General features: G+C 40.7%; 1 protein-coding gene and 1 long non-coding RNA gene across 2 annotated transcripts in view; one reads left to right on the forward strand and one right to left on the reverse strand.

Annotated features, from left to right (window-relative positions):
* Positions 1 to 5,063: 5,063 nt before the first annotated feature.
* The window catches only part of CYBB (cytochrome b-245 beta chain), a 32,928-nt gene continuing 10,295 nt past the window's right edge, over positions 5,064 to 27,696 (reverse strand). Inside the window, exons 4-13 of the mRNA NM_174035.4 lie at positions 27,104 to 27,188; positions 26,169 to 26,314; positions 23,554 to 23,744; positions 19,526 to 19,655; positions 17,051 to 17,143; positions 14,128 to 14,381; positions 12,686 to 12,848; positions 10,604 to 10,750; positions 7,989 to 8,113; positions 5,064 to 6,549 (exon numbers count right to left, since the gene is read on the reverse strand). Of these exons, the coding sequence (NP_776460.1) occupies positions 6,423 to 6,549; positions 7,989 to 8,113; positions 10,604 to 10,750; positions 12,686 to 12,848; positions 14,128 to 14,381; positions 17,051 to 17,143; positions 19,526 to 19,655; positions 23,554 to 23,744; positions 26,169 to 26,314; positions 27,104 to 27,188 (1,461 nt within the window). The 3' untranslated portion in view covers positions 5,064 to 6,422. The remainder of the gene's footprint in view (positions 6,550 to 7,988; positions 8,114 to 10,603; positions 10,751 to 12,685; positions 12,849 to 14,127; positions 14,382 to 17,050; positions 17,144 to 19,525; positions 19,656 to 23,553; positions 23,745 to 26,168; positions 26,315 to 27,103; positions 27,189 to 27,696) is intronic.
* Positions 15,643 to 23,555, forward strand: LOC107132077 (uncharacterized). The gene is made up of 5 exons (XR_009493599.1): positions 15,643 to 16,275; positions 20,824 to 20,871; positions 21,908 to 22,086; positions 23,077 to 23,113; positions 23,451 to 23,555. It is a non-coding gene; the product is annotated as an uncharacterized lncRNA (long non-coding RNA).

Below are 27,696 nucleotides of genomic sequence, written 5' to 3' on the forward strand. Positions count from 1 at the left end.
CCAGCAACGAAGACCCAGCACAGCCATAAATAAAATAAGTAAATCTTAAAAAAAAAATTGAAGGCAAAATAAAAACTTTCCCTAGCAAACAAAAACGGAATTTCTCACCAGTAAATCTGCCCTAAGAGAAATGCTGAAAAGAGCTCCTCAAGCTTGAAATGAATGGATGCTAATTAGATGTGAAAATAAGACAACACATTGATTGGTAAAGTAAGCATAAGGTTAGATTCAGAATACCTTAACACTGTAATATGGTGATGTGTTGACTACTTAACTCTAGTATAAAGGTTAAAGGACAAAAGTATTACAATTTGTTTAGTTATACAATATAAAAAGATGTAAATGGTGACATAAAGAATATAAAAGGGGGTAGTAAAAAGAGGTTTTGTATGTAATTAAACTGAAATTATCACTGTAAGGTAGACTGTTTTATAATGTTATATGGGATTCCCTGGTGGCTCAGATGGTAGAGTCTGCGTGAAATGTGGGAGACCTGGGTTTGATCCCTGGGTTGGGAAGATCCCCTGGAGAAGGAAATGACAACCCACTTCAGTATTCTTGCCTGGAAAATCCTATGGACAGAGAGAGGAGCCTGGTGGGCTACAGTCCATAGGGTCGCAAAAAGTCTATGTTGCCCACAAGAGACTCACTTCAGCTTTAAGGACACACATAGACTCAAAGTGAAGGGATGGCAAAAGATATTCCATGCAAGTGGAAACCAAAAGAGAGCAAGAGTAGCTATACTTAGATCAGACAAAATAGACTCTAAGGCAAAAATGGTAAGGAGACAAAGACAGTCATTATATATTGATAAGGGGGGGGCAATTAGTCAAGAAGCTATAATAATCATAAATATATATACACCCAACATCAGAGCACCTAAATGCATTAAGCAAATACTAACAGATCTGAAGGGAGAAATAGACAACTATCCAATAATCGTAGAGGACTTCAATACTCCACTTTCAACAATGGATAGGTTATTCAGACAGGAAATCAACAAGGAAATGAATCTGAAACATACTTCAGACCAATAGAACTAACAGACATATATAGAACATTTCATCAAACAACAAAGAATACACATTCTTCTCAAGCACACACAAAACATACTCTAGGATACAGTAAATGATAGGTCTCACACAAGTTTTAGTAAATTTAAGAAGATTGAAATCATGAGTATCTTTTCTGACCACAATGGTATGAAGCCAGAAACCAGTAACAGGAGGAAACTGGAAAATTCACAAATATGTGGAAATTAAACATGTTCCTGAACAACCAATGGGTCAAAGAAGAAATCAAAGTAAATCAAGAAATATCTCAAAACAAATGAAAATGGAAGTGCGATATGTCAAAATGTCTGGGATACTGCAAAGAATATATCTTAATTATTCTTACCACAATAAAGCAATTGTAATTATGTGACAGGATGGAAGTGTTAGCTAAGGCTAACACTTTAATTAATAAGGTAATCATTTTGCGATATATAAATGTATAGAATCAACACGTTGTACATCTTAAACTTACACAATGTTCCATGTCAATTATATCTCAATAAATCTGAGGAGGGGAAAGAAATTGGTAGGTTATTGAGGTTTAAGATATTTATAAAATATCTAGTTTTATTAAGAATCTAGATATTCAGTAACCATCATTATAAAAATCAATTCAATGTGATTTCATCAATGTATCTTAAAATGCCTGGGTGAAAGACTATCGGAGAAAATGATATTGGTATCATTGGAAGTATTCCCTAAATGTTAATTACTGATTACAAAAGTAAAATAATACCTTTAGATTTATAACAGAAAAATCTGGTGGTCAAACTTAATACCACTAATAACAGGACAAACTGATAATACCTACCTCCCAATGCAATGCACTAAGGATACAACGTCACCTATACATAGACTATATAGTAAATGATAGTTTTGTATTGGTGTTAAATTTCTTGGATTGATTCATTGCACTGTGGTTATATAACTGAAAGTTGTTCTTTGGAAAAACGTTCAGTGAATCATCATGTTGTTCGCTTTAAATATCTTACAATTTTATTTGTCAACTATACCTAAACAAAGCCGAGAACATTAAAATAAAAATTAGCATGAATCTGGTTAACCAATATTTCTAAATTAAGTTACCAAGATGCTTAGATAGTATAAACCAAGGGTTTATACACCACTGTTACTCAGCTCTTCTTAGTGCATTATCTGTACCTAGCACAATAGCACAGAGATGGGGGAGCCTGGTGAGCTGCCGTCTATGCGGTTGCACAGAGTTGGACATGACTGAAGTGACTCAGCAGCAGCAGCAGCAGCACAATAGCTTTAAAAAAAATCCTTGGTTACCTATACCTTGTCTAATCTGCTAGCGTGGCATAAAGAACATGAAATTTTTAGCTAGAAATATACGGACTTATACGTATTGATGAAGGTGAAAGTGGGAGTGGAAAAGTTGGCTTAAAGCTCAACATTCAGAAAACGAAGATCATGGCATCCGGTCCCATCACTTCATGGCAAATAGATGGGGAAACAGTGGAAACAGTGTCAGACTTTATTTTTCTGGGCTCCAAAATCACTACAGATGGTGACTGCAGCCATGAAATTAAAAGACGCTTACTCCTTGGAAGGAAAGTTATGACCAACCTAGATAGCAATTTCAAAAGCAGAGACATTACTTTGCCAACAAAGGTTCATCTAGTCAAGGCTATGGTTTTTCCTGTGGTCATGTATGGATGTGAGAGTTGGACTGTGAAGAAGGCTGAGCGCCGAAGAATTGATGCTTTTGAACTGTGGTGTTGGAGAAGACTCTTGAGAGTCCCTTGGACTGCAAGGAGATCCAACCAGTCCACTCTGAAGGAGATCAGCCCTGGGATTTCTTTGGAAGGAATGATGCTAAAGCTGAAACTCCAGTACTTTGGCCACCTCATGAGAAGAGTTGACTCATTGGAAAAGACTCTGATGCTGGGAGGGATTGGGGGCAGGAGGAGAAGGGGACGACTGAGGATGAGATGGCTGGATGGCATCACTGACTCGATGGACATGAGTCTGAGTGAACTCCGGGAGTTGGTGATGGACAGGGAGGCCTGGCATGCTGCGATTCATGGGGTCGCAAAGAGTCGGACACGACTGAGCGACTGATCTGATCTGATCTGATCTGATACAGACTTAATTTTGATACAGTTGCCCAGTAGTTGTGGGATAGTTTGAGCCTATCAGTTATTCTCTCTCAGCTTCAGTTTTTTTAATCAACAAAACTGAGCTAAAATAGCTACCTTGCTAAGAGATGGGGGTTCAACTCCTGGGTTGGGAAGATCCGCTGGAGGAGGGCATGGCAACCCACTCCAGCATTTTTGCCTGGAGAATCCCATGGACAGAGAAGCCTGGCAGGCTACAGTCCATAGGGTTGCAAAGAGTCGGACAGGACTGAAGTGACTTAGCACGCACGCACACAACTAACTTGCAAAATCCTGAGGGATTAAAACATTTGACATAGTAGAAGGTGTTTATTAAAGATTAGCTGTTTATGTTGCTGATGTTTGTTTGAGTTAATGACCTTTCCCTCCATGGCAGCATTTGCTGATCCCCACAGGAACATATGCCCACATCTCTATACCTTTCCTAGATGTGGGGATCATAATTGGATGACTCATTTAGAACAATTACCAACACAGAACCATAACTGTATATCTATTCATAACCTGATTTGATGGCATCTAACTGCAAAGTTAGAACCTAAAAGATGAGTGGAAATGAAAAAAAAAAAGAAGTTGCTATACTAGGGCTTCTTTGCATTTGAAATTCTATCTACAATATCAGGTGATACTCTCTTGTCCATTTCCTTGTATCAGTGTTGTGAGTGTCACCCGGATATCAGTACGGAACTCAGTACTTAGTTTTCCCTACTCAATCCAGAAATTGTGCCATGTTTGACATGTCATCTACGAAAATACAGAGAATTTCAATCCCACTGGGGCAGAGAAAATCTATGCCCTCTGAGTCCATCCTTGAATACGAAGATCAATAACACAGACACAGAGAGAGCTCATTCATTTTAATAATTGAGTGCAATTTTGATAGTTCTTCCCAAGAATTATCTCCCAGGCCCCCCCCCTCTCCCAAACTATTCACACACAACATCTACAAGTATTCAAATTAATAAACACAATGTTGCAAAAGCAAAAGAAATAAGAAACGCCTTCATAGCCTTGAGATTAAAAATAATGCTTAATTGTTCTCTCAGTAACTGTTGCTAAATACTAAATCTAAAAAGGCTGCAGGGGCAGCTGGTGGCTGGGGAACAGGAAGGAAGCTCTTATAATGACAAGCGCATTTATACTCATTTTTCATCTTATAACCAGGATAACACAGGGCGTAACTCTCTGTGTGTCAAAAATAGAAAACCCTGGAGAAATATTTTCAGAGCAACAAATGAAGCTGGTTTTACTTATGCCACATAGGGAGCAAGGGCCCAGATTCTCAGACTCCCTGTAACCCTGGTCCCCCTTCTGGCTCGCACTTTGGCATAAAGAAATGAAACCACAAACATGGAGCCTGAGTCATAGCAATAGCACAATACAAATTTGTTGAATGAATGAACTGATACCTCAGGTGCAGTGTGAATGGGGTGGACCTAAGTTTCTCTTTGAAGAAACAGTCCTGGACATCGTGGGGAAATGACCTTCCCAAAGCAAGCCTGACTTGATGCCCTCAGTGCCCTGGGCATCCTGGGGACCCAATGGAACAACTGAGTTCTTTCTAGTTCAGCTTGGTCCCCTGAATAGGTCCACTCAGCATCAAATTTGTGGCTAGAATTTCAGATTCAATACCTTATGTGACCAAACTAAAATGAATATGTGTATGGCTCCTGCAATTACATTCAATACATACAAGACTTTAAGAAATCTGGGGTAGAAAATGACCCCCTTCCCCTACCCTTCCCTTTTGCCTTTTTTTTTTTTTTTTGGCTTTCTCTCACTTTCCTTCTATTGTCTTCCTCCTTCCCTCCCCTTTCCTCCTAACCTGGCCTTCTGCCCTTCCCCTCTGCTCCTTTCTCCTTCTTTCTCATTATTAAAGTTGATTACTTCTAAATATCTGTGGCTGCAGAGAATATAACAAATAAAGCTGTTTTTCATTCCCAGAAGTAGGGGCAGTTACATTAACAGTGATTTAGAGATTCTTGAACTCATGAATATCCAGAATATTCTATTGGAGCTAGGGATTTAGTTTCTGGGATGTAAATTTTATTATGATCATGACGATAGAAGGATAAATCATTAGTTACACTAGTAAGATCAATTTTCCATGTGTATTTAAGTAAAATAAAGGGTGGATGCTATTTAAAGCAGCTGTCAGATACATACTTGTCACAATTCTTAATTTCAAATTCACAAGTGCTGGCTGGAGAGGACCGTTTTGGGCAATAAATTAGTTTGCATTTCTTTCATAGCATCAGGAGCAGGACTAAAGGAGCCAGCCAGAGTTATGAGAGGAGTTCATTTCTCTGCCTCCATCTCCCTTTGGTGCAATGCTTCAAATAAGAGTGTTTGGACAGGACAACCCATTGGTTACTAACCTTAGCCTGTTCTGTACCCTTAAGAGAATGAGGCTCGTTTGGTCAACTAGAGTATCAGAAGTGATTTCCTCAGATAATACTGTTTAAGGCTTTCCGTTGATTCTACCTTGGCACTGTATGGTTCTAAATGTCTTTTCACTCATTCATTCAGCTAACTTTCAATGAGTATCCACTCTCTGCCAAGCACCAGTGTAAATGGTGGGTCATACATACATCCAGTCAGTCTAATATTCTTTTTTAGGAGAAATCTCTGACCCAGTTAGGCTGCTATATTGGTAAACTGGAGGATGTCATCACTATTAAGTGATGAATCATTCTCAACATAAATTATCTCCTACTTGGAAAGTTTCCTTCAATAGAACAATAATGATAACAAAGATGACACAAAAGGGAATATGAATAATTATTCCCTGGTTTGCTTCTTCTTTGGGGGAGCATGCAAACCAATTTCCAGGCAACCTGCTATTGCTGAAAGATCACCAAACCTAGAGTCAGATGGCCTAGAGCCAGTCTCATCTTAGGGAGGTTACTTCACCATTTTGAACCTTTTTTTTTTTTTCATCCTGAAAAGTGAGTCTGAGAATCTTTGCCCTACCTTTCTCTGGCATTACTGTGAAGGGGAAAAAAAAGGAAAAAAAAAGTTTATATAATTGCTCTGAAAACCATAAAGCTCCATACAAATGCAAATTTATCACCATTAAAAATCTTTGACATTCCTCTCAGGGAAAATCATCACATCATAGTTCCTTTTTCTTTTTTTTTTAAAGGGAGGAACTTATATTATCCACTAGCATTACTTGGTTATTCAGTGGTACAACCCACATTTATTTCCTCAAGGAAGAGACCAGTTAGAAGTTTTCCTTGTTGAAAATGAAATGCACTCCCCTGGGGCCAGAGTCGGAGTTGGAGATGCACTGCTTATTAAGGGTGTCAGCCAAGGCTTCCGGTCCGCAGAGGAAGACTCCTATTCTGGTACTTTTGGGGAGAAAAAGAGAAAGAAAAAGACAGTTTTAGGCTTTGGGATGGGATCAATTACAAAGCACATGAGGAGATTTCCTACTGATTTTAGGCCTCAGAGCAGAGTCTCCTCAGCTCCTTTGTCTTTCCACAAATGACAGAGTTCAGGTGACCCTTGGAAGGGTGGCTTGGTCCTATTTATGGGGGCAGCTGGCTACTTCAAAAGGCAGCTGACTTTATTGAAAAAAAAAAATGACATTCAAGCAAGGTTTATGGAAACTTCTACCACAGAGAAAATGGTGGTGAATTTGTGAGCCTGTGGTCTACTTCCTTTCAGGGCTCTGTGTTCTCAGACACTCCAGCATCTTTTTAAAAAAAAAATTATTTTTGACCACACCATGGGACATGTAAGAGCTTAGTTCCCTGACCCAGGATCGAACCACACCCTCCTGTATTTGAAACACAGACTTTTAACCATTGGACCATCAGGGAAGTCCCTCCAGTGCCTTAAAATCAGGAACAAACCCGCCTTAGGAACGGCAACTCTGCTAACAACTTGGTGTGGCTTTGTCCTTCAACTTTTTAGACTCTAAAGCCTTGTTCCTCTAGCCGTGGTTTCAGACCAGAGCCCTGGTGTCAGCTTTTCAAGAATTCATATTATTGAAGTAGGTCAGCTGTGTTTTTAAATTGTTATGACTTCACAATTTTTTCAAATCTGCCCTAAAATATCTGTTTGGCTTAAATGTCAAAGCTGTGATAATTTGTTTTTTGATGTGACTGTATTTCCAATTCCTTGTTCATGTTAAGATTTCAAGAAAACTCAAAAAGCCATTCAAAGCCAAGAATGGAGATTCTTGGGCCCCACCCCACATATACTAAATCAGCATTTTAAAAAGCTCCTCCAAGTGATTTACATGTTCATTAAAGTGTAAGAAGCAATGACATAAAGAGTGTATTTATGGTGATTTCTTGAGTTTATCATGTGTTCTAACAAGAGAAAAGATCTCCTCAAAGCTTCATAATGACTAAAGCTTTAGTGAGGGCAGGAAGGACCTGGGGTATCTGTCAACTTATGATCTAGGACCCAAAAGCTATACATGAAAATGGGGCCAGTGTCTCCTTAGTAAACAATATAAATCTTGTTGAATTAATAGAAGCAGATACATGAGTGAAATTTAGGAGATAAAAGCAAAGAATTGAGTTATGGGCCTACTTGGGGGCAGCAGGGTTCAGAAAGCCTGAGGTGGGGCCTAGGAATCTGTTTGGAACTCACCAGTCAATGTTGGGTGTGATTTAAAGACTTCTTAAAGTGAGAGATATTTAGAACCTTTTATGAGTGTGAATATAGTTATCTAGATATTTTAGTTTCCAGAATATATAAATTTAGCTGTGTTTGGGACCTGCTGCTTTACACAGACCGTAAGCCTCAAGAATACTCTGTTGGGGGAACTCCTTACTTGGGATGTTGACTTCCAATGGTCTTGAACTCGTTATCCCAGTTGGGTCGTCCATACAAGGTCTTTTGTTTCAGGCCTGTGATTACATCTTTCTCCTCGTCATGATGCATAGCAAAGTGACTGGCCTGCAAGAAAGGACATGAATTCAGAAAAAAGAGTCATGCTCTATAAACACACACAGATAGACTAACATATCCCACAAACCAAGCTCTACCCATTCTAAATGTACATATATGAAGCAAGGCATTATGCCAGAAGCTAGACGGTCAACAACACTGAACACACTGATTTCAAGCCATTTATAGTCTAGAAAGGGAGACCTTGAAGTAAAAAGGTGGGCAATCCTGTTTGTAGACTAAGGTACCATGAATGCCATAGAGGAGGCACAAACATCTCCATGAGAACAAAGAAGGGAGGACAAGTGGAGGATATGTCTCAGGGTGGCAGCATTTGAGCCAGACTTTAAAGTGTGGGTACGATTTAAATTCTGTTTCACTGTTTTTCTCTCTGCAGTACATCTAGCAGTCTGTCCTGAATATACTCCCACTGTTTTGAGAGAATCACTAAGAATTAAGACAATCATAGATTCAAATACACTCATATTTTGCTAATGTAATGAGACATCAAACCAAGCCTAAAGCTATTAATTGTGTGTGTTGGGGGGGGTGGGGGGTTGCTTTCTGTTACCATTCTAGGGAGCCTCAGTTTGAACCACAGGTATTTTTTGGTAAAAATGGTTAATTAAATTTAACAATTAAATCAGATTTTAAATTTACTGGACAGGGGATGGATAATGGGGATGGAAGAGGTTAAGAAGGGTGGTTTCCCTGGTTTAATAATCCTGTACACACAAAGTTTTGCAAAGCAAGATAACTATTTTTCAATGCAAAAAATTTCCCACTGGGGGGAAAAAAAAACAAAAAACTGGCTTTTGAAAAAAACAGAACTGCAGAGCAATTTATATATTATACATTTTTCCCCCTGGGTTTCATTTTTATCAAAGTCTGTTGTCGCTTTGTCTTTAAATTGGAGAAGTGACATCCTAAAACCACTTTTTCTAGAGCAGCAATTTTCATGGTCATGTGGCCCGGGACCTATGTTTGTGGGACCTACGGGACCTACAAAACTTTCTGAAGACTTGGAGAATTTATGATAGGCAATATGCCAAAACCTGAATGAGAAGAAGTCAGTTTTCACAGGTACAAGGCACATGTGAAAAATGTCTCTGATGAGGAGCCAGTGTATGGGTGTGGCCAGTTGAGCCAGTGACCAGAAACTCTTGCCTTAGCTCCTCACTCAGGACGACAGTTAGGCTGCTTCTGGGCCAAGTCATTAATGTTTGCTTATTTAGAAACACGTTACCTGCTAGGAATCACTAACTTGTTTCTAAGTTTCTCAGTCTCACCACTTTAGACATTTGAGGCCAGATAGTTCTTTGTTGTGGGGGGTTGTCTCGTGAATTGTTATCTTATCAATACTTGTAGCTGTAATTGTTTTATCCATTGAAAATTCACAATTTCATTGCTAAATGTCTCAGGAGGGAGTATATATACATATGTGTACTACACCCATGTATACATATATACATACATATATCACCTTCACTAGATATATACTGATTTATTTGCAAATGATTATCATGAACTACTGGAAGTGGCTAAGAGTGCAGGTCCTGGAGCATTTATTACTTGGATGCTCTTGGACAAATGACCTAAGCTGTTCTGGGCCTTGGCTTCCCTATCTGTAAAATATGGATAAGGCTAATAGCTACTTATAAGGTGGTTGTGAGGATTTAATTAGACAATCTATGTAAACACTAAGAAGAATACTTGGCACAAGCATATGCTTAAGAATTATTACCAGTTATTATGACTCCTTATTAAATATATTATGTATATTATAAAACATACATAATACAAATTAAAGGAATATATACCCATATACATACCCATATATATGCATGTGTATTTATGGGCTTCCCAGGGGGCTTGGCGGTAAAGAATCTGCCTGCCAATGCAGGAGACCCCTGGGTCTGGAAGATCCCCTGGAGTAGGAAATAGCAACCCCACTCCAGTATTCTTGCCTGGGAAATCCAAGGGACAGAGGAACCTGGAGGGTTACAGTCCACGGGGTCACAAAAGAGTCGGACATGACTTCGTGACTAAACAACAGCAACATACATATGCATGTGTATATATATATGTATATATATATATATATATATATATACACACACACATACATACACACTAACACACACACACAGAAAGAGAGTGAGAGAAAGCTAATATTTTCTTTTCTCCCATAACCCAGTGGATCATCTTATCCAACTGGTTCAATACCCCTGGGTGGGGCATTGCTCTAACAAGGTCACAGTCATGGCTCTGACTTCTTTGTAGGCTCCCTAGCTTTGACCTGTCCCACAGATACCAGCTTTGAATTTAGTCTCAACAGTCTGAACATATGGGCATACTGAGTCAGAGTGAATGCGGTGGATCACCTGAACCCACTGACTATTCTTAAAACCAGTACACAAGACACTCCAGTAGCCAAAGGGAAGTCGGTAAGCCCTGGGTGCTATGGGACAGACCTGAGATTGGGGATCTTGTCCTTACCTGAGACTCATCCCAGCCAGTGAGGCAGATGTTGTAGCTGAGGAAGTCCGTGTTGTTCTTCTCCTGCATCTGTGTTTCCAGCAGCTGCAGCAGGTCCGCAAACCACTCAAAGGCATGTGTGTCCCGGCACAGCCAGTAGAAGTAGATCTGAGAGGGGAACAGACCGTGAAGCAGATTATTTGCTGTTCAGTCATTCAGTCATGTCCAACTCTTTGCAACCCCATGGACTGTAGCATGCCAGGCTTCACAGTCCTTTACCATCTTCTGGATTTTGCTCAAACTCATGTGTATTGAGTTGATGATGCCATCCAACCATTATATATATATATTTTATTTTTAAATTGAAGTATAGTTGATGTATAGTATTATACAAATCACAAGTGTATAGGAGAGTGATCAACAATTCCAAATGTTATACCCCATTTATAATTATTATAAATCATTGGCTATATTCCCCATGCTGTATATCCTTGTAGCTTATTTTATTTCTAATAGTTTGTATCTTTTGATCCTCTCCCCCTATGTTGCCCTTCCCTGTCCCTTCTCCCCACTGGTAACCACCAGTTAGTTCTCTATATCTGTGACTTAAGTAGATTATATTTAAATAGACACCTATCAGCATTGACATATGGATTTCTACCCTCCCACCTTCCACTTTTCCCTGTTGCTCAGAATGCCTAGAAACATAGGTTTTTAGAAAACTCTAGATATTTGACAAACTAGCTTGCATGAACCTGTTCTGGCCTTTACACAGCAGGATAGTAAATAAACAGCTTGTTCTTAGAAATCTGTAGCTTAAGAAGAAAACATGAACCCACCACTTGCCCCCTGGGGCTGCTCTTGCCCTCTCAGAATTCCTCACTTCCTTGGACTCTCCTTTCAGAAAGATCAGTAGGATGTAGATGAGCCATGGTTGCCACCATGCAACTTCCCTGCCTGCTACACCAGACACCTCTGAGTTCTAGGGGAAAAAGTAGTTCTACCCACACCTCCTCAATATTGAAAAGAGGGGAAGGGAGAATGAAAGTCAAAGTCAGCTCCATGTGCCTATTAGAGGTTATCTCTCAGGAAGATCCCCTGGATAAAGAAATGGCAACCCACTCCAGTATTCTTGCCTGGGAAATCCCATGGACAGAGGAGCCTGCTGGGCTACAGTCTATGGGGTCACAAAGACTTGGACACAACTTAGTGACTAAACAACAACAGTCATTAGAGTGACTCAAGCTTTATTAAAGATGTTGTTTCTCAGGCAATGAAACCCAACTTACATGGGACCAAAAATTCCCCTGGGACTTTACTCTGAGGAGACAGTCATATAAAGTAAAAGTGTCATGAAAGGACATGTCTCCTGCCCTCCCCCTGCAAATAAATGTGGGGGAGGGGTGACTGGAAATGGAATCTACCTCAATATCTAACATAAGATGATAGAAAAATTATTCTATATCCTCTCAACGGAACATGAAGGACTCATCAAAAATGATTATTAGCAAGCTTGTGACAACACTGAAAAACACTATATGTTTCCAAAAGGGTGGGACATGAAATTGTACATACTCAATATATGCAGCTTTCTAAAAATATATAAACAAGTGGAAAAGTGTTGGAAGAGAATTTACCAAAAGGAGAATTACTGGATTGGGATTGTGAACACTTTAGCTCTCTCTCTTCTGAATTTCTAGTAATACCATGCAAATATGGTATATTACTTTCCATAATAGGCCTGCTTCTATGGTATATTACTTTCAATAATAGGCCTGCTTCTATAGAAACACACTTATTTGTTTGTTTGTTTGGTGGTGCTGCGAGGCTTGCGGGATCTTAGTTCCCTGACCAGGCATCGAACTTGAAGCCCTTGGCAGTGAAAGTACTGAGTCCTAACCACTGGAACACCAGGTAAGTCCCAGAGACACCTTTAATTTATCAAATAGCCCTTTTGTGAGAAGCCTGCCTCTCTGAAACCACCCAGAACTTGTCTTCACTTCGTCTGATCTCTGCCAGCCACTGCCCTGACGGCTCTTTGAGGCTTCACTTGGCAGAGTGTGATGACTAGTCCAAGCTCTCTGAAAAAAAGAAAGAACCTACCTTTTTGAGCCTCAGATTTGGGGCTTTATTGCAATATTTGTACCAGACCGACTTGAGGATGGATGCAAAGGGCGTAACCCCGATCCCTGCTCCCACTAACATCACCACCTCGTAACTGAACACGTCCTCACTGGCAGTGCCAAAGGGCCCGTCAACAGCTATCCTGGAGGGAAGTATGGGGGGAGATGGTTACACAGATGTCTTGCTCTTCACAGGCAGAGGGGGCACACATTATCACTGGGGGTGTGCAATACGTCACTGCAAACCGGGAAGATGTATTGATGATGTGGCACTTTCTTCTGTGAGACGGCTTTCAAGTAACCAACTCGGTGTGAACATTGGGGTTGGAAGTAAGAAGAGGAATTTTTAGCTAACTAAATATTTAGCTAAAATATGCGGTAACTCTCGGGGGTATTTTTTCCTGTACCTCCCTTCACACATCAAACACACACACACACACACTCACATACACACTCACACACACATGTCTGTGTTTTGCCAGGGCAGCCCACACTTGAAATTCTTGCACATTAAAGTGAGAAGTTTTCCATGCTATAATATCTTATGAATTTATTATCTCCACTTTTCATTTGTCTAGTCATTGAGTTATTTGACCAACTTTTCTTCAGCATCTACTAACGCCTGACGCCATGTTAGGCATGTGCGAAGAAGGAGGCCAACTGAGTAATATCTGGCATGCATGCATGCTTAGTCACTTCAGTCACGTCTGACTCTTTGCAGCTCTATGGACTGTGGCCCGCCAGGCTCATCTGTCCATGGGATTCTCCAGGCAAGAATACTGGAGAGGGTTGGTATGCCCTCCTCCAGGGAATCTTCCCGACCCAGGGATGGAACCAGAGTGTCTTATGTCTCCTGTATTGGAGACATATCTCCCTTCAAATAATGTATAGCAATTAAATTTTAAGTATAGCTTTGATTGAAAGTTAATATACCTTGACCTTGACCCTTACAAATGTAAAGGCATTAGGGAATATTCATGATTAACATATGATTCAAATATTTTATATTTTACATAAGATTTATACAGATATGCATAAACAGCTTCCCTGGTGGCTCAGATGGTAAAGAATCCACCTGCAATGCAGAAGACACAGGAGACCAGGGTTCAATCCCTGGGTCGGGAAGATCCCCTAGAGAACTGAATGCCAACCCACTCCAGTATTCTTGCCTGGAGAATTCCATGGACAGAGGAGCCTGGTGGGCTACAGTGCCTGGGGTCTCAAAGACTCGGACATGACTGAGAGACTAACGCTTCACCACATGTAAGATGGGGAACACAGAGATCGTTACCTCTGTTTGCAGAATCTGTGTGTTTTGTTAAGACTCAGGGGCTACTGGAGTAAGAGATGGGAGAAGCAAAACTATTTAGTGACATATTTTCCTGAACTCATGCACCTTTGTAACAGGCACTCTGTACTCACTTTGGTAGTTTCCAGGCATCTTGAAACTCCTGCTTATCACAGCCACAAGCTTTGAAGAGTCCCTCTGTCCAGTCCCCCACGATGCGGATATGGATGCTAAAGAAGTCTTCCTCAGGGGCAGAGGTCAGGGTGAAAGGGTGCCACTCCAGCTTGGACACCACGGGACACTTGACGAAAATGTATTGGCCCACCTCCATCTTGAATCCTTTCTTCTTCATCTGGAGCTCGATGGTTTTGAAAGGGTGAGTGACCACCTATGGAAATAAAACATGTCTCTGGAAATGCCCCTTTCTCCCAGTACTTGTCTTGTCAGTGTCTGTATGGATAAGAGGCTGAGCTAAGAGGCCCCACCCAGGTTCCTTCTTCAGGGCCAACAGAGTAGTTCTTTCAGCAAATGAATCTCTAACTGGGAATAGCCCTTGACTGTAGCCAGTGGCCCACAATGAGCTCTGATGCAGGGACCCAAAGGCCTGGCCCTTCTCCTCACTTTGGGACAACTCCCAGGGGCCATCCCAGCTCTAGCACTTCCTGTAGGATCAGCTGAGGCTGCAGTTGCAACCACTTTGACAGCCACCCATTTTCTTCCCCCAGCCCTGCCTTTTTTTCCTTTTACAAGTTCATCTCCTGAGAACACGCCCCGGATAAGCCTTCTGCATGCAGTTCTCTGTCTCTGAGTCTTGGCTAGGGAATTCAACCTAAGACTCCGACTTACTGTGATTTTTTTTCCTTTAAGAAATCAAGGCAGTAGCTAGAAACAGGAAGAAGAGATGGTTTCCTATTCAGCTTTCCTGTTTCCCCAGGGGGATTGATCAAGAGCCTTAGCAGCCAGACAGAGGCAGAAGGTGACCCCATTCACAGTTCTATAGCAACGTCCCCCAAACCAAGCCTAAGGTGCTGGTCTGTCTTTGTCCCACGTCCCACCTTGAGCCTGCCTGATTTCATGCATTGTTTCTGTTTCTTCCTACTTGGGGAGTGCACTGTCCATCTCTCCCAAAGCCAGGCCCCATCCACCCATTGTTCGTTCTCCATGTACCTGAATGTTCATAATAGCTTTGTTTACAATAGCAAAATAATTTGGAAACAGTCTAAATGCCCATCAACTGGTGAGTTGGTAAATAAAAATAAAAATAGAACACAACAAAATGCTTTCATTGTAATATGCTGTTCCCGTGATGATTCCTGAGATCTCAGGAGGACTTTATATGTACAACAGAAAACAAACCAAGGGACATCAAAGGAAAGGAAAATCAATAGAAACAAAATAGCAGTCTCCTAATGTTGACTGAGGGGCTTCTCTGGTAGCTCGGTGGTAAGGAATCCACCTGTGACGCAAGAGACACAGGAGACACTGGTTCAATCCCTGGGTTGGAAAGATCCCCTGGAAGAAGGCATGGCAACCTACTCCAGTATTCTTGCCTGGAAAATCCCATGGACAGAGGAGCCTGACAGGCTACAGTCCATGGGGCTGCAAAGAGTCGGACACGACTGAAGGGACTGAGCACAATGTTGACTGATACTGCTGAGCTTTTCTTTTCATGAGTGAGGAGTAGGAGAATACGAAATTCTTTTAAGAAAAATTGTCAAATGTTTCCAAAATTTGTGATTCAAATATAACTTAAATGACAAGGCTGCAACCCATGTCCCTTCATCACTGAATTAAGGAGGTGTAAAGCTTCATTTTGAAAACAGAAAATAAAGATTGATGAAAATGACTTCGAAAATTATGCTGCTCACACTGCAATTTTGTGTGGTGAACATGATTTTTACCATAACGCAATGTTGCCACCACAGGCGACGCTGGGATAGGAGGGAGTAAAATGTCCTAGTGGACAACACAGTCACAAAATACTTTTGGAGAGTACTTCGTTTCTTACATGTGTTGACATGAGAAGAAAATGGATATTCATTTTATTCACAGGAAAACAAGTTTGCCTTAGAAATAGGCCTAGCAGAAATACTTGTCTGGTTAGTTCGTTTTAGTCTAGTAAGGGAAATTTTGTGGTTGATCTTTTTGCTGATCTGTGGGCTTTTCCTCATACAATATAAATATCATAAAAGGAGAACTGTTGTGGCTTCCTATATTTCAAGATCTCCATTGCCAGCTGGACTACGTTCCTATGACCTGCCATAGAGGTCCAGAAAGAAGAGGTAGGTGGACAGGAAGGTTTTGTGTGTTTTGCAAAAGCAACCCATTGTAAACTTTGGTAAATACTTTTTGAACTGAATTGAATTCAATTTTATTTGATAAAAATAGTCTTGTCTGATGTTTCCTGAAACTATAATAAGGGGATTCTATTTCTATTTATTTAGTTAGATATTTATTTATTTAGTGATAAGAAGTGGCATTGACATGAGGGGAATAAACTGATATATATTTGAAGTTACCAGACTCAACTTTCAATGAAGTTTAGTTAGCTTACTGAAGACTTTGAGGACATTAACTCTGACATTCTGTTACTACATACAAAGCAGAGAAGGAGGCAAAGAGGACCTGGGGAATGATCTCTGTTTCAGTAAGACCTGCCCTGGTTCCCTGATTTTTTCGGCATCTGAATATTTTAAGGCTCAATAAATGACCTTTGTGACCTTTTGAACTCATCTCTTTTGCTCCTTTACTCTTAACTAATCACATCATCCCTCATGCCTCTCCCCTTAACACACACACACACACAACGCAAATTCATTTACATAAAACATTTTCATTCATTTTTCAACAGAAAATGTTAAATTCTAGTTTCCCCAATGAAAAGGTCCAATCATTTGACTATCAGGCTAGGGGCATTGAAACAAACCATAGGTCATCGCTCTGCCCTAAGTTTAATCAAAAGAAACCAAGTAAAAGACAGTTCTGACAGTGTTGTAGAGAACTTGGGTAGACTTGTCCATGATATAGTTAGATAGTCATTCCTAAGCCAGTGCCTACCTTGGTGATGACCACCTTCTGTTGAGATCTCCAAAACCGTACCAACCTCTCACAGAGATACAGGAACATGGGACCCACTATCCATTTCCAAGTCTGTAATCACAACAAACAATGAAAAAAAGCATGTGTTAAGGGGTGGTAGTTAATAAAAGATTCACGAGGACAAAACATTTTAGAAATGCAACTAACATTTGTGGGCTTGTTTAAATATTTGATATTATATTAGTAAATTTCTTCCATAAAAGAATGCATGAAAATACCTGAAGTTAAAATAAATTTCTGAGCCAGTAAAAATGAACATTCTCTTTGGTCACATTGGGGAACTATATCTACAGTATGAAACTCTCCCAAGAGGAACTGCCCCAAGAATGGGATTTCCTCCTACTGTTGCAATAGGAGTTGCAATAATCCTACAGCAGAGTAAAGTTGGTTTCGGAATTAACGTTTCTCTAAAGGATAGCATTTCAACAACATCATATTTTTAATGTAACATTGCAATTACTTTCTCTTAGTCACGTAGTCAAAGCTTAACTCATCACAAGATGAGAAATTTCATGTAAGAATTTAGCTGTTTCTCCAATATTCTTGCAAGTTCTCAGAGCAATGTACTTGCTGAATAGGGACAGATCCAGAGAGTTTTAGCTTTTTCTAGAGTCCCCTCTTGTCAGAATCTGCAATGTTTCAGACCACTGGAATTACTCTGTGGCATTGTTGGCTGTCCAAAATTATTTAGACCAAACAGATCCATCCTGGGATTCAGTCAGTTAGGTTCCTAGTTGAATATCTGAAGTAGCAAAGAATTTTAGAAGGTGATATCATCTAAAATATGACATTCCAGAAGGGATTCCAAGAGGGGAAGAAACCCCAGAGGACTTTCCATACTCTCACTTATGATCTTCCTATGAAAATTTTTAAGAAACTTATTGTTGGAAGTTGAGAGCACCCAAATAGCCCTATCTCCAATCAAAGTTGAAAAATATCTGCCTGGAGGTCATAAATTCTCTGCTACTGGCCTTCAATTTCATGGGTCAGGTTTTTCAAACCATCTAGCATTATCCATCTATTTCCTGGGGGCGACCTGGGGCCACATTGAATGGAGCCAGGTGTTGGACATCGCCTCTAATCTTCCCAGAACCCCAGGAGCATTTCTGAGGTACGTGTCTGTTAAGGTAGTAGCATTCTGACTCCAGCTGTCTTCAAGGAAATGTGCCTTCCCCAACTCAGAAGAGGACCTGCAATACAGTTCCCTTTTAATCCTTTCTATTGATGACTCTGGGCTTTCCTGTTGGCTCAGCGGTAAAGAATCCACCTGCCATGCAGGAGATGTGGGTTCAGTCCCTGGGTTGGGAAGATCCCCGGGAGACGGAAATGGCAACCCACTCCAGTATTCTTGCCTGGAGAATCCCATGGACAGAGGAGCCTAGCGGGCTATAGTCCATAGGGGTCGCAAAGAGTCAGATGAGACTGAGTGACTAAAACAACGACAACAACAACAATTGATGTCTCTATGTAGTGGGGGTAGTTCAGTGATGTGTCTGGTTACTTTCATTAATAAGTAAGGATGCTGAAAGATGTTAAGTCCTCAGACAGCATGCTGTTTCTAGAGGAAGAGTACTCATATTAGGAGAGTAGGGAAAAAGGAAGGAGAAATGGGATGGGAAATTTGCCTTTATATTATACTGTGTTTAAGGACACAATTACTGATCCTTTTCAGAAGACCTATACAAACGTTGATTTTTGCTTAGTTTTATACCAATAGCTAACATAATAACCAACTATGTGTATTGCTTGCCAATGGGGGGAAAAGGTATGAAAATCATAGGGTTCACTTCTCACTCTATGGAACAGAGAAATGGAGTTCTTGAGAGTTCCCAACAAAAGAGAAATATTTTAGCATCCTTTCCCTTGGTCACCCTTGCCACACTCCTGCTCTACCATGAAGTGCCATTGGGTGTTGGCATGAACCTAGCTCTCCAGTCTCCTTTATTCACAGACAGGACCTCCTGATGCCTAATGGCAGCCCTATGTACCATCTAACAAATTTCCACCCAGCTCTGAAAGAGGGATAGAAAATCTTATTTCCTGGTATCTGAGGAGGCTCCTGGCTCCTTATATTATAAATCATTATCTGAGCTTTCCAATTCAGCTCAGGATGGAATCCCTCTGAAAATCATTAACTGATATTATCATCACCATCATATCCAGAAGAAATAGAAGTTCTTGAATCCAAATGCACTTTAAAAAAACAATACTTTTCCAAGTTTTATATCAGGATGCTCATAACAGACTAATGTAAAGGTTACTTTTCAAGAACTAATTCTAGACAATTAGCATAGCAGAAAAACACTGGATACTTATCCTAGCAGTTCCATGACATTCATAATGGACAACTCTATGACATTTGTATTATTTCTTAGATGCAGTTTGAAGATTATTGGTAATGAAACTATAATAGCAACAATGGGTTGTACGTACCATAGGAGGGTTCCCAGAGAACTCTGGGATTGGGCAGTTCTCTATTTTTCCCCACTGTGAGATGTTTTGATAACAGTTTCTTGGTTGGTGTTTCAACAAACTCTCTGCAGTCTGCCCACGTACAATCCGCCTGAGGAGGAAATGTAAGACCTGACCATTTAGAAATGAGACATTAAGTTCTTAATTTTTTGAGATTCTGGACATGTTTTTAGTATTCTAATATGGGTCTTATACTTTTCATTTACAAGCAATATCTTATTGTCCCCTCCAAATAGATTAGAGGAAGGGAAAAATGCATGATCTTTAGCAATAGAAAAAAAAAATTATATGGGGACTTCCCTGCCAGTCCAGTGGCTGAGATTCCAAGCTTCCACTGCAGGGGATGTGGGTTTGATCCCTGGTCTGGGAACTAAGATCCCACATCCCACATGCTCCACAGCATAGCCCAAAAAAAGAGAAAAAGAATAAAAAGGAAAAACATGTATGGTGGCACAAAGGATATTTATATGTCACATTACATCTACAGGGTAAGTTTTGGATCATCCATACATGTTTTCTGAAGTGCAACATTTGTGCTTCTGTTTCAAATATTATTCTCATTTAGAAACAAAAACAGAAAAAGTGCAAATCTAAAAGAGCAACTGCTGACAGGTACAGGGTCTTTCTGAAAATTAGAACAAGATGTCCCACCTTTTTGAGGACAGTCCTAGAGGCAAAGAGTTTGGCCAGCAGAGCATGGACTAATTTCATTCCCATTGGCCAGGTACGCTTGTGTAGTTGACAACCTATACAACCATCTACAGTAGCCCTGAGGCTACTTTATTTGTTTTTTCAAAATTGTCTAAATTAAATCAAAAGGCTGAAATTCACTTGAGATGACTTTGTGGAGATTATGCCATTCTCACAGACATCAACACTGATAGTATGCTCCCTGAAATGCTCAGAGCCCATTCACTTCAATAAGTATTAATTGAGCAACTGCTATAACATAAGACAATGCAGGTTGAGTAGGAACAGGTGGAGGGACGCACAAAGTTGAAAGAGTCAGGTCTCTGGTCTCTAGAAACATGAATGGCAAGGTCTTCAGAATCCTTGCCTGGAAAATCCTATAGACAGAGGAGCCCAGCGGGCTGCAGTTCATGGGGTCACAAAGATTCGGGCATGACTGAGTGACTAACACTAACACTTCAAAATATATAAGATGACACATAGAAGGCCCTTTGTAAAAGTTTGGGCCACTTGGTATATTCAGAGGATGTTGTACTTCAAGGTCATTAACCATCGCTTTCTATCCCTAGGTCCTAGGGAAGAGAATTACCAGGTGTTGAACATCTGTCATGTGCCAGGTATGGGAAAGGCACTGTACACAAATTATTTCAGTTGGTTCTCATAACAGGCCTGAAATGTAAGCACCCTCATTTTACATATGAGGACCCTGAGGCTTAGAGAGACCAGGTAACTAGGAGCAGAATGATTTGGTGAAAGCAATTCTGGACACAAGCCAGACAGCCTTGGTTTCACATCCCACATCCACCCTTGCTAATTTAGTGGCAAATTGGGCAAGTTATTTTACTTGTTTTGAGCCTCAGTTTCTTCAGCTGTAAGATAGGCATGTGCGTGCGTGCTAAGTCTCTTCAGTCATGCCCGACTCTTTGTGAGCCTATGGACTGTAGCAGGCTCCTTTGTCCATGGGATTCTCCATGCAAGAATACTGGAGTGGGTTCCATGCCCACCTCCAGGGGATCTTCCCAACCAGGGATCGAACCTGCATCTCTTATGTCGCCTGCATTGGAAGGTGGGTTCTTCACCCCTAATGCCACCTGGGAAGCCCATAAGATTAGGCATAAGTACCTCATTAAAAGTTTATTTTAGGAATCAATTGGCATGATGCATATAAGACGCCATACACAAAGTATTGATCCAACAAATGATAGCTATTAGAGTTCTTAATGCTCAAGATCACATGGGGAGTGATAGAAAAAAAAAAATCTGACTTTCTTCTCTTCTCAGTGCCAAGACTGGAAGTCAGAAAACCTGCATTTTAATCCCAGTTCAGCTGCTACCTAGCTATGAAAATAAGTAATCAGTCAACCAGTGTAAGTGGCAGATTTTCCTCAGGTGGAGAACAGGGAACATATCTGTCCTCGGCCTGCTCCACAGTAAGATACATATCTGTGAGGGACTTCCTTGGCAATCCAGTGATTAAGTCTCTGCACTTCAAATGTAGGGGGCACAGTTTCAATCCCTGGTTGGGAACTAAGACACCACATGATCCGTGGCCACAAAAAAAAAAAAAGATACAAATCTATGAATCTATACAAATGTAAAGTGGCGGAATTACTCAGCTAGAGAGGGGAAGAGATTAATTTTTTTTTTCTCTAGGATTCTCTGAAACAACTGGATGATGACCGAGTCCCATTTAAAGATACTCATTGGTTTAAGAGGATTTTCCAGTAGTCATGGATGGATGTGAGACTTGCACTATAAAGAAAGGCGGGAGGAGAAGGGGACAACAGAGGATGAGATGGTTGGATGGCATCATCAACTCTATGGACATGAGTGTGAGTAAGCTCCGGGAGTTGGTGATGGATAGAGAAGCCTGGCATGCTGCAGTCCATGGGGTCACAAAGAGTAGGACATGACTGAGTGATTGAACTGAACTGAAAGAGTCTTTGTCTATACAGATTTTTCAGTGCTTAGAAAGGGATGACCAGGGGTCAGGGTCTGCAAGTTGATCAAGAATGCACACGAGGAGAGGGAAATATATTCAATATTTGATAATAAACCATAATGGAAAAGAAGATGAAAAAGAATGTATAAGTGATTATTTTGCCATACACCTGAAACTAACATGACATGGTACCTCAACTATATTTCAATAAAACATTTTTTAAAAAAGAATGCACATGAGGGGTTGCCACAGGCTGCTTCTCCCCACTCTTCCCCTTTTCATACCCAAGTCTCAGCCACTTTTAGGCTGACTTGACTCAGAGCAGAGTCACTGAGCCTTGAGCACCTACTTCCTCTACTCTTAGTTATCTGCAGCCCCGTACCCACTGGGGAACTTCCCGGGCCTGCTTTTGCGTGCAGGTGGGAGAATAGGCTAGTGTGAAACAGTAGAAAAAGGAAGCCTGGTATGAAACAGGGGTCCCAATAAGGCAAACTCTCTCAACCGCACATCCAGGCACTGAGTGTCTCTAGGACAGATTCATCGCTGCCTGCCTTAGCCCCTCTGAGCTCCAATCCCATCTAAACCACTGATAAACTGGTGATCGCTTGGCTACATACTGGGTTGGTCAAAAAGTTCATTTGGGTTTGTCCATAGGATGGTACAGAAAAAGCCAAATTAACTTTCTGGCCAACCCTGTACTTACCCTTTTTTAGTCTGTTTCCTTGTCTATCATTTCCCCAGGAAATGAGGACAGTAAGAGCATGTCTCCCTTTTACAGGTTAAAAGAAACATGGCTGTCACAGATGCTCAATAGAAGCTAGGTCTTCCCTTTATTATGTTAGGATGCTTGAAGGCAATAACCATGTGTTTCTCGTTCTAGTATTCCCCACTGTGTCTGAGATGGGTCCTCATATACGGTAGGTAATCAGTGAATGATTGGTTTGAATCAAAACTCATTGAACTACAGCAGACCCTTTCACCTGATGAATCATTACCCTCCCTGGTTTGGGAGTTTGTCTAATTTATGAGGGGTTAAGCCATGGGAAACATCATTGCGGACATCCAAGACTCTACCAGCACTCTCAGCATGCTTTATATATGCTTGCAAAGATATTCAAAACTTTGGTGTATTTTTCAAGCTTGCTATAAATAACTGCACTATGAATAGTTATGAGTTGCATACCAGAAACTAAAGTGGTACTCAGTGGTTTTTATCAAAGTGACTTCTGTTTTCACCTCTTATTCTCTCAACAGACAGGCTGATCACACCAAGACAAGGTCACTGTGCCTCTAACAGAGCACCACATCTGGGAACTGAGGGGCATAAAGTACTTGGCCTTGGAGTTTAAATACTCACTGAGCTCCATGGATGGCGAGACCAATGAAGAAGATCACAAAGAGATGGTGTGTGTACCAAAACACTTCAAAATAAGACCTCCGGATGGTTTTGGTGGAGGATGTGATAATTAATATCAGGCACAGTGTAATGACGACTCCAGTGATGCCTGCCAACCGAGTCACAGCCACATACAGGCCTCCTTCAGGATTCTGTAAAATACACAGACACAGACACAAACACACACACATTATTTGTATGCTCTCAGATGCAGGACTCCCTATCTATACAGTGTCCAATGAATAGGGCAATAGGTATGTTCTTTCCCTCTTTAGATAATCCTAACCATCCCTCAACAGGGTGGTATAGACTTTGAATTGTTGTTGTTTAATCTCTCAGCTGTGGCTGACTCTCTTGTGACTCCATTGATTGTAGCCCACTAGGCTCCTCTGTCCATGGAATTCTCCAGACAAGAATACTGGAGTGGGTTGCCATTTCCTTCTCCAGGGGATCTTCCTGACTCAGGGATCGAACCCATGTCTCCTGCACTGTCAGGAGGATTCTTTACCGCTGAGCCATCAGGGAAGTCCATATAGACTTAGAATGGATAGTTCCAAATTAAAAGTCTTACATGGTTGAAGTGTCATAGGAAATATCAACTGATATACAGAAGTAGTTCTCAGTATCAGAAAAAAAGGACATTTGTCAACTCTATGTCTTAAAAGGGTCAGAAGCTCTTTTCCCACTTTGATTTGGAAAGTGTCATAATGCTTAGCTTGTAAAAATATTCTGGGCATATGCCACATCTTAAGCTATGTTCCTCCAAAGCAGATCCTGAGATGCGGATTCATGGGTAAGTGATTTTGAAAGAATGTGCTCCTGAAGAAACTGGTAAGAGAATGGTTAACAGGACAGGAAAGAGGAACATGTCAAATCAAATAAGAGGGTGGTGGTGTTCAGTGGCTTAGTCATGTCCCATGGACTGCAGACCACCAGGCTCCTCTGTCTTCCACTATCTCCCGGAGTTTGCTCAAATTCATGTCCATTGAGTCGGTGATGCTATATAACCATCTCATCCTCTGCTGCCTCCTTTTCCTTTGCCTTGAATCTTTCCCTGCATCAGGGTCCTTTCCGAGAGGGTGATCTTGGGCCAAATCTTAAGCCTGATGCTGCAGGGAAACTGCAGAGGGTCAAACACACCTCAGTGTTTAGCCTGACTAGAGGCAAAGAAGCTGGGTTTTTGTGGCCCGAACCCATCAGTTATTGGTTAAGATCAGCTCAGCAAGATAGCTATCTAGGCCCTTTCAGATCTTGGAGCTGGTGGGCAAAGGGCCTCCAGTAGCCCCTTCCTCTGAGGAAGAAACACAAATACAGACAATTGAAAATGAAAGCACACAGAAGGGCGGGGGAGCACAGACATCAGAAGAGTGATCTGGGCCCAGCACTGCAGTGCCAGCTCGCTGGATATGTTCGCAGTGCCACCTCTATGTATCATTGTATACATAAAAGAAAAGTCATCCAAGACATCAGAGAAAAGAATTCCTATTTTATTTGATGCTGTTTAATTCTGTCCCTAAATAGATCATGTTTTTTAATATCAGCCTGAGGATAATGATTTCTGCAAAATTAAAGGACTTTTTTGGTAATCTAACAGACAAGAAAATGTGTTTAGAATTCAGTGTACAGTGAGTGATTTGATTTAGCTATCCTACCCAACCACTGGGCACATGAAGATGATTTTGACCTTCTCCCCTCTGAGTGTAGAAGGCTCTAGCAACTACTGGAAAGGAAGAAATCCTTGCCTATGGATTGCCCATATGGCTGCTGCTGGAGCAATTAGCAGACAGAGGCCACCTCTCAGATGTTGTAAGCAAGGAAGAGGAAAAGCATTGCTGATGGGTGTCAGCTGGTGGCTGACCTGGTATTAACACCTCAGCCAGAAGCTTCCCTATTTCACATAAACAGTTTCATAGAACACCAACATCAAACAAGGTCATTCTGTGACCTTGTCATTCAAGACCAGTCAAGACAAACACATGCAAGACTGCTGCTTCTTAGCCTATTACAGACTTAGCCCCATTCTTCTGCCTCCTAAAAAAAAAAATTATTAAGATACCTAATGCTGGAACTATCCCCAATTCTGGACTGAATCTGACCCAGAGCAAATGCTTGTTTTCTGAAACCCCTCCCAAATCATCTGACACAAATCCCACAACAAGCCTTTCTCAACATCCTCCTGAGAAACCCCAGATTTCCTCAGAGTGTGAGGTTTCTTTGCTGCAGTAAGTAATAAACCCAAGTTTGTTTGACTAGACGATGTTCCTGGCTTTCTTTGACTGCTGGGCCTTGTCAAGGATAAGCCTGAGTTGCTCCAGGCTTCGTGTATACTTGTTCTTACAGGTGAGTTTAAGAAACTGGAAAACATCTCGTGACCTTCCACATTTAGCATCAGGAGTATGGGAGGCATTTTTTTCTGTGCCCACATTCTTAGAACCTACAGACCCGGCCCTCTGATATAGTTGGTCTACTTTTGTCATTGTTGCTGTTCTGATCAAGTAAAACTGTTCACTCACTGAAATCGAATCCTCAGTTTTAATAGTCTAGAGAACATCTGAATTAGGAAATTAGAGGCTTACCTTGATTCTCTGTCGAACAAAATTGAGGTAAGTTTCATTAGGCTTATCTCCAATGTCAGAGAGTGCTATTGAATAAGGATCAGAATTGTTGACTCGGGCATTCACACACCACTCCACATTAAATAGATGTGCAATGGTATGAATTGCTAAAGAGAGCAGAGAAGAGAAACAAAGAGGGTGAGTGGTGTACATAATTTTATTTGGAGCTGAGTTTCTGGCTACAGTCCCTGTGTGTGTGTGTGTGTGTCTGTGTGGTGCTCAGTCCCTCAGTCATGTCTGACTCATTGTGATCCCATGGACTGTAGCCTGCCAGGCTTCTCTGTCCAAGGAATTTTCCAGGAAGAATACTGGAGTGGGTTGCCATTTCCTGACTCTATAATAAAGTAGTGGAGATTTGATAAGGATCCCTTCTTACACTAACACCACTTTCTTAATAATTATAATAATAAAACAAAATATTTAACACATATAAATACATGAATACTATGATATATACATACATAAAAACAATAAAAATAAAACATTTAGCTTATAATCTCTATCTTAGATTCTCAATTTATGGGCTATGGTCCTTGTAGGGTTACTGCAAGAAATCCATGAATCTATATGTTCAACCAAGTATTTTTTTTAAAAATGAATGAACAAAACTCTTATATGTGAACTAACAAACAATTTTTACATTAAAAAGTGTGGAAAAGGGAGAGTGCACTGGGATTTTATCAGAAGAGCCTTAGGGAATAACGTTTTAAGACTTGAAGGAATAAATCCTAATGTTGGGATGGCAGAAAGAGTGTTGAATATTTTTCTAACAGAACTCGTTCAAAAAAATACCTCAACCTACCTGCAAAGGCTGATCTCTTATTTTAAAAGTATCTTAGAGGGAAAACTCTGGTTCCAAGTTTTCTTTGCAATCTCAAATATCTGAATGAACTTACCAGTGTGAAGTGCAATCATCCATGCCACCATTTTATGAAAGGTGAGGTTCCTGTCCAGTTGTCTCCGAATTCTTGTTGAGCAGCACTTTGGATTAAAGGGAAAAACAGTAATTGTTAACAAGAAAATTTTCTCTGTGCCAGATATTAGACACATATTTTCTCATATAATTATTACAACCAATTCTCTAAAAAACAAACAAACAAACAAAACCAAACCTATATCATCCTACCCATTTGACAGATAAGAAAACTGAGGCTCAGATAGGTCAAATAGCCAATGAGTAGCATGGTTGGCTTAAGCAATGTTTTAGGTTCTCATACTATTAACATAAAAAGCCTCGCATGGAATTCATTGCTTAATTGTATAAAATATGAATTTGGACAGAAAGCATCTAACTACATAGCTTCTAGTTCAGATTAATTTATTCAATAAAGAGAGGATATAGAAATTCTATAAGGACAGGGATGCCCTCAAAAGATCTGAAGGTCCAGTGGGGACACAGACAAATGAACAGTTCTACAAGTGAATAGTTTTAGAATAGCACCCTTCCAGGAAATACACACTATGAGAGGTAGAAAAGTGTCCACCTGCA

The sequence above is a fragment of the Bos taurus genome, chromosome X (genome assembly GCF_002263795.3).
Source record: "Bos taurus isolate L1 Dominette 01449 registration number 42190680 breed Hereford chromosome X, ARS-UCD2.0, whole genome shotgun sequence".
NCBI lineage: Eukaryota > Metazoa > Chordata > Mammalia > Artiodactyla > Bovidae > Bos > Bos taurus.